At 50.5% G+C, this 7802-nt stretch overlaps 1 protein-coding gene across 1 annotated transcript; it reads right to left on the bottom strand.

Moving 5' to 3' along the window:
• Positions 1-894: 894 nt before the first annotated feature.
• Positions 895-7442, bottom strand: LOC136993045 (olfactory receptor 14A16-like). The gene is made up of 2 exons (XM_067303063.1): positions 7431-7442; positions 895-1911 (listed from the first exon to the last, which is right to left on the bottom strand). The coding sequence occupies exons 1-2, from the start codon at positions 7440-7442 to the stop codon at positions 895-897; spliced, it is 1029 nt and encodes a 342-aa protein (XP_067159164.1).
• Positions 7443-7802: the final 360 nt, after the last annotated feature.

The following is a 7802-nucleotide window of genomic DNA, read 5'->3' as shown; positions in this document are numbered from 1 at the left end:
TGGGACCCTGGGGCCATGGGGTGACTCCACACTGGCTGTGGTGGCCAGGGTGGGAAGCAGACCCAGGCGGATGGACATCATTGTGCCTGACAGCCCCACCAAGGAGTCTGTGGCCATGACTGATGCTCTGAGCAATCACAGGGCATCTACAATGCCTGAGGCTGTGTTCAGGTGTGTCCCGAGATCCAGCCCAAGGCTTCCATTGAGGCTGACATGAACCACTCTCCAGGTTCCCTTCCTCTGCCTGCTGGGTCCACACTGCCTCTCGTTGGAATGCAGAGCTCTCACTACCCTGGACATTCATTGCTTTTGCCCTTTACCTTTGGCTGACTCCACTTGACTTTGTGAAGCACCATTGTCCCGTAGGCACATGGCGCCCTTGGAGATGCCTGGTGCTCTCTTGGGGGCTCCATACTCCTTTTGAGAAGGACAGGCATCACTCTCCAGCCATGACATTTGGGAGATACGACTTGACCATTCACCACCTCCAGGAGCACTGGGCACCCACAAGTGAGAGCTGAATCCAGCCCTCCTTCCCTAACGCATCACCTATGAGCTCATCGCCTTGAGCCCAAGGAAAGCCCCAGAAAAGCAACATTCCCCTCCCAGGTGAAAGGCCTTGAGTGCATTCTTGTCTCCTGCTTTGGAAGACTGGCCCAACCTTTAAGCATTGCAATGAAGAATTCCTCTTTAATTAGAGTGAAGCCAGGTCTGACACAGTGACAGACACATTCACAGCAGGAATCTCAGTTAGACAGACTGGGTTCATGCCTCTGCAGAAGTGGGATGAATTCAAGCACTTCAGCACAAACATGATTATCACAGAGAGAATTCCCCAAGCATACAAGTTGTCTGAGATGAATGGGAAATCACTTGTGAAGAGGGATGGGCAACTTATTGATGCTGAAATACTAACAGGTGAATCAGTTTCCTCACTGTGTCTTGGAGCTCCTTGTTCCTCATGCTGTAGATGAGAGGGTTCATTGTTGGAGGCACCACTGAGTACAGAACAGTCACCACCAGATTCAGAGCTGGGGAGGAGAGGGAGGCGGGCTTCACGTAGGCAAATATGCCAGTGCAGACAAAGAGGCAGACCACGGCCAGGTGAGGGAGGCACGTGGAAAAGGCTTTGTGCCGACCCTGCTCAGAGGGGATCCTCAGCACAGCAGTGAAGATCTGCACGTAGGACAGCACAATGAAGACAAAGCACCCAAAGGCTAAACAGCCACTAACCACAAGAAGCCCAACTTCCCTGAGGTAGGAGTCTGAGCAGGAGAGCTTGATGATCTGGGGGACTTCACAGAAGAACTGGTCCACTGTGTTGCCTTGGCAGAGTGGTATGGAAAATGCGTTCCCAGTGTGCAGGGCAGCATTGAGAAAACCACTGCCCCAGGCAGCTGCTGCCATTTTGACACAAGCTCTGCTGCCCAAGATGGTCCCGTAGTGCAGGGGTCTGCAGATGGCAACATAGCGGTCATAGGCCATGACAGTGAGGAGATAATACTCTGCTGAAATTAGGAAAAAGAAGAAAAATAGCTGGGCATCACATCCTGAGTAGGAAATGGCCCTGGTGTCCCACAGGGAATTGGCCATGGATTTGGGGACAGTGGTGGAGATGGTGCCAATGTCGAGGAGGGAGAGGTTGAGGAGGAAGAAGTACATGGGGGTGTGGAGGCGGTGGTCACAGGCTACAGCTGTGATGATGAGGCCATTGCCCAGGAGGGCAGCCAGGTAGATGCCCAGGAAGAGCGCGAAGTGCAAGAGCTGCAGCTCCCGTGTGTCCGCAAATGCCAGGAGGAGGAACTCGTTGAGGGAGCTGCTGTTGGACATTTGCTTCCTTGGGGCTTTGAGGACTGTCCAAGGAGGAAAAGACAGGGGCAAGTTAGAGCAGGCTTCTCTGAGCCAAACCCACTCTGTTTCTCATGGAAACCCCCACCTTTCCTCTGCCCTTTACCTCCGCTCAGCTCCCTTTCTGCAGCTCTCTTTACACTGGCTGAGGGTGCCATGAGGAGCAGGGGCCTCCGCCCATGGGCTCCAGAGGAGTCAGTCCTGTTCTGCTGGGGGGGGTGTAAATGGAGGTGTCAAACTGAGCCTGCTATGTGGTGGGATACCTGGGGATGGGAGGTGGGAGCAGGGGACTTGGCCCAGGTACTAGTGGGAAGTTTCTCTATTTACCATGATGAGAGCTGAATACGGCTGTGTCTGAAGGAGAAGACCCTTGTGAAGGATTCATCTCCCCCAGCCTTGCCCTCTTGAACAGAGGTGTCTGTATCTGAATCAGCCACACCAGCTGCCACTCCAGCAAGGCAGAGAAAGAGTCAAGTGAAGGCAGGGGGTGACCTGACCCTTTCTAGATGTCTCTGTCCCAATGGGATAGACCCTGCCGTCATGCCAGTTTACCATCTGTGCCCTTCCTGCAGGCACTGCAGAGAGAATGGGAAGTGACTAGCTCTGATGCACACGTGCTGCAGCAGATTATGTCCACCGTGTATGTGGAAGGGCTGTTCAACATTTGGAAACCCATTTTTCTCTGCAGAATGATCAGTGGAGGAGTCTGATGATACACACACGCGCACACACACACACACACACACCCCTATCTGTATTTTCGATGCCTCCTTCTCATCGTGGAACCATTCTTGGATGGAGTAGAAATCTTTGGCATTTCAATTGCTCTCAGCATGAGCCCTTGTGCATCCCAAGAGCAAAAAAGGACTCACTGTGACTTTGAACAGGGTCACACCTTGAATAGGGTGAATGCAGCCTTGGGCACAGGCATGAGCAGATGGAGATGCACAAGGCAGATAAGGCTGATATTTTCCTGCATCTGGAAATTGCAAATACAGAGGAAGTGATCAGGGATAGGCTAGTGTCAGCCTTGCCTACAGTGACCATGAGAAAGTGGATTCCCAGATCCTGAAGGGAGTAGGGAAGGACAGGAGCGGAACACAGACCCTGGACTTCAGAGGAGCAGACTTTGACCTGTTCAAGGGACTGCTGGGGTACCCCACGGGAGACAACTCTGAAGGGCCCAGGAGCTCAGGAAAGCCAGCACGTCTTTAAGGACAGCACCTGCCAAGCACAAGGATACTCCATCCAGATACTCAATAAAACTAGCAGATATCTCAGGGGACCAAATTAGCTAAAGAGGGACCTCGCACCTTAGCTCCAGGGTGATAGGGCAGCATACAGAGGGGCAAAAAGGGAGAGGCAAAGGAGGCATTTAGAAATAGTGTCCAGGGTCATAGGCTTGGTGTTAGGGAAGAAAAAGCACCCCGAGGATTGACACTTGCAGGGGATGTCAAGGGCATGAAGATGAGCTGCTATTGCTTCAAGTAAGAATCAAAGAATAGAAAGGAAAATGTGGCCTCACTGCTAAATGGGACAGGGAATCTTGTAGAAGCAGATGCAGATAGGTCTGAGCAACTCAACCCCTTGTTAGCTTCCATTTCCACAAGCAAGGTCTCCTGGAGTGTTGTGCCTTGAGTCAGGACTCCAGAGGAGAAAAAGAGCCAACAGTGGACGAGATTTGTGGGGGATTACTTGTGAGAACTCAGACAATACAAGTCAATGAGGTTGGATGGGCTGCAGCCGAGGATGCTGTGAGAGTTGACTGCTGTCCCTGCAAGGCCACTCTCTATCATCTTGAAAGGTTGTGGAGATGGGGTGAAGTCCCAATAACCTCAGAAAGGCAATTGTTACATCCATCTTCCAAGAAGGCCACAAGGGCAACCTGGGGAGCTGCAGGCAGTTCAGCCACACTTTGGTGAGGAGTGAGTCATGCAGCAAACCCTCTCAGATCACAGTTCTGAAGGAGAAGAAGGAGAAGGAGAAGCAGGTGCCTGGGAACAGTTAGCATGCATTTATCCAGGGTAAACTGTGCCTTGCCAACCTGATTGCCTGCTATGAATAACTGTGTTTGTGGATGGAGAAGAGTAAATGTCCTTTACCTAGACTTTAGCAAGGTGTTTGACACTGTCTCCCACAATATTCTTGCATGCATGTTAGAACATTTCAGTCTAGAAGAGTAGACAACCGGACGGGTAAAAAGCTGCTTGGAGGACCAGAGGCTGAGAGGGCAGTGGTGAATGGGTAGTACTCTTCCTGGAGGCCAGGGAAAAGTGGAGCACCACAGGGTCTCTCCAGGAACTTGTCCTGTTTATCATCTGTATTAGTTACACTGAGGAAGCAACACTCATCAAGCCTGTAGATGACCCCTAACTGGAGGTGGGGGTGTGGGGGGGCAGTCCTATATTTGAGGACTGCCATTCAGAGGGACCTAGGCAGGCAGGAGGAATGGGCTGTCAGTAACCTCATGGAATTCAACAAGGACAAATGACAGGGCTTGCACCTGCGATAAACCAACACCCCACAGTGTTACAGGCTGGGGCCTGAGTGCCTGGGGAACAGCTCTGTGGAAAAGGACCTGAGGGTGTTTTGGGGACAGGAGGCAAAACATGAGCCACCAGTGTTCCCTGGCAGCAAAGTAGGCCAGAAGCATCGTGGGCTGTATGAGCAAGAGCACAGCCAGGAGGCGGAGGGAAATGGTGATGGCCTTCTAGTCAGTATTCATTAGAGCACATCTAGAACCCTGCATCCAGGTTTGGGTTCCCAGAACAAGACAGAGGTTGATAACTGGGAGCAAGTTTGGCCGAGGGCCCTCACAACAGTCAGGGAGCTGGAGCACTTGCTATGTAAGGAAGCATTGGAACTTGTGGCCCAGTCAGTGCTGTGCGGTCTCCTCCTTTGGAGGTTGCCAAGACCACACTGGATGAAGCCCAGAGCAACCTGCTCTGACCCCAGAGATGACCCCACTGGGAGCAAGGACGTTGGGCCGTAGACCCCCTGAGTTCCCTTCCACCATGAAGGTGTCCATGAGTCTTCCGACTCTCGATCTTCTCTTGTTGAGGCCTGGGAAAGCACGCAGGTGCCCTGTGACAGTGGAAGCAGGCCAGCTTTCTTGTCCTCCTCCAGTCAGAATTAATCAGATGCAGGGCTTCTTGGCAGGAATCCTCCAGACAGCCCTGATCAATCCTTGGCTTCACTTTGAATTTCCTTGTTTTTTTCTTCCACCCCTCTTAAGTCTGTCTCTTTTACCATTCTGATCCCATCCCCTACAGCCCACACCACCCCTGCTCACCCTTAACTCAGTGGCACTGGTTTGGTTTGTTTGTTTATTTGTTTGTTTTCTTTTGTTTTGTTTTATTTTGACACAGAGGAGCTTCAGTCCCAAAGGAACTTGAGAAATTCGGGTGATTCAGAAAACAGATACCTCATGAAGATTGAGAAATGGAGAGTCGAGTCCTGTGACTATGCGGGAATAATCACGACCGTGAGGAGAGGTTGATGGACCTGGGCTTCTTTAGCCTGATGAAGTGGAGAAAAGTACAGTAGTATAGGAGCCTGTGACTGCTCAAAGGGTGCTTTCAGAGATGATGGAGCTTTTCTTAGTGTAGGGAAACAGCATGAGAAGGGAAAAGAGCCACAAACTGCATCTTGAGAGGTTCAGACTGGACTTCAGGTCAAAAGAATGTCACTCGTAGGGCAGTGCTCAGGTGCAGCAGGTCACCCAGAGGGAGTCTGTGATCAGCCCCTGCCTTTGTGTTTCAAGGAAAAGCAAGGGAGGACAGGAAGACATCAGGAGAGGTGGGGAGATCCTGGGGTGAGAGCAAGGTGGGGAAGCAGCTTGGGTGTGTACAGTCTGCAGGGAAAGAGGCACAGGCGTGGGAAAGCATAGGACAGCCTGTGGTGGAGATGGCCGAGGGCACTGCCAAGGCTGAAAGCTCCCAACACAGCTAGGTCTTTGTCCTTTTAGCTATGGCTGGTGTCTCTGACACCAAGGCCCACAAGAAGATACCATTTCTTAAAGCACTGTGGCCTTGCTGCCTGCTTCTCCCTTGGGATCCCAGGAGGTGCCGTATCATGGTCCTGAACTCGGCATTGCGCACCCCCACCCTCATACTGGCCCCAGGAAGAGCCCTGAGCAATGCAGGATGGAAAGCATCACCCTACCCAGGGACTGGCTGTCAGGGCCTGGTCTCTCTGCTTGGTAACACACATCAAGGTTGACTTGGCATCAGAGCCACCCTCACATTGCCTTTGCCTACCTGCAATCAGGGCCTCCAACTTTCGGCTCTAATCAGCCCCGGGGGAGACTTTGTTGGTAATGGCCCTCTGTGGGACCTGTTAACATTCCAAGAAACTTGGGATTTTCTTCTGAATTAAATTCTTGAAAAGTTGCTTCAGCCTACTCTGAGTATCTGAAGTTCATGGGCTCAGCACCAAATACACCGAGGGGTCATTAGACTGCAAAAATCCCTAAGGAGCCATGCCTCTTTCCACAACTTTGTTCAGTTTGTCAGTTCTTGTGTGGTTAATTGGAAAGTTTGCAGCAGCATATTTAGAAGAGAAAGAGGTCAATGAGCACGTAGAAATGAAAGAAGTCTGCTTCTTAAGCTTTCTCAATTCCTTAGCTTTCAGAATAAGTCATACCCTCATTCTCCAATTCATACTGACCCACAGTGTCTCCTAATGAAGTCAGGGCATGTAGGCAAAGCAGTATTTTTGACAGGAGACCTGTATGGAGAACCTTCCTCCCCAGCTCTCCAGCCCTGCCATTTCCCTCAGCAGCCACTGGGGACTTCACATCACTCTTGTGGAAATCAAATCTTTTTCCTCTCAAGGCTGTAGCTGAATGGTACAGCTCATGTGCACCAATTCCCACCTGCCTTCCTTCGAGAACTAGCTGCAAGCAGACACAGAAGGGTTTTTCTTAAAAGCAAATAAACAAATTATAAATTGGGAACAATTTAATAAAAGATACAAGATGCTTGTCAACTGTATGCCAAGTCCAAGCTGCCTCCAGTGAGGTCCACTGCCCACAAGACATAACCTGCCTTGAAATGTTTTCCACAGATAGATAGGAAAGGATAGACAAGAAAGACAACAAAGGAGGTGGCTGAAGAGACAAGGAGACTGCTGAAAGACGAGGCAAGCTTCAGACTCCCAGCAGCTCAGAGCAGCAACTGGAGAGTTGAGAGGTACCTGAATGGATAAAGAGCAAGGGGAAGAGGAAAACTGGGAAACTATGGGAAGTGCATATGTCTAGAGAGTCTGATGCAAAGATGCCTTTAGAAATGACCAGTTTAATCAGGACATGTGGAAATATGTGAGAGATCACTGAGACTACATCCACAGCCTAATAGACAGAGCAGTGGAAACACAAGGTCAAGGGCACATCGATGTTTCTTCTCCCCAGATTAATACCCTTCCTGAAGATTTCCACTCTTTCATCATGTTGTTTGAAGTAGACTAAAATAATCACCAATGGGCCCTCTCTAAGCACTGAAGGAAGACTGATTGCAGCATTACAAATTGTCTTATGAGAGGATGGTTATGTGCAAGAGGTGGAAATGTCCCAGTCTGGAAGCCCCGATTCCCATCTCTTGACTAGGCAGGACACACAGAACGGGGCAAGAAGGGAGCTCATTGACAACAAGGAGGAGGCTGATCTCACCCCAGGCCAGACCCCGTCAGTGCAGATGTCTCTGTCAAATACAGGTCCCTGCACTTCCCTTTCTTGTCCAAAGAGGGAACTAAGTTGTCTCAACTGACTTGTTTTGAGATACCTTTCCTAATGACAAGCTCAGGTCCCACAGGAGCCGCCTCCAAAATTTCCAGCACCACATGGCAACACAGCTACCCCAGGGCATCTCAGGCAGCAATAGCCTCTCTATGTGGTCAAATGAATCAAGACCCAAAAGGAGATTCTACTCATAAGTTGAGATCTTCTCAAAAGATAA

The sequence above is a fragment of the Apteryx mantelli genome, chromosome 11 (genome assembly GCF_036417845.1).
Source record: "Apteryx mantelli isolate bAptMan1 chromosome 11, bAptMan1.hap1, whole genome shotgun sequence".
In the NCBI taxonomy this organism is placed as follows: Eukaryota; Metazoa; Chordata; class Aves; order Apterygiformes; family Apterygidae; genus Apteryx; species Apteryx mantelli.
The sequence above is the reverse complement of the archived record's forward strand: the minus strand, read 5'-3'. Positions and strand labels throughout refer to the sequence as shown.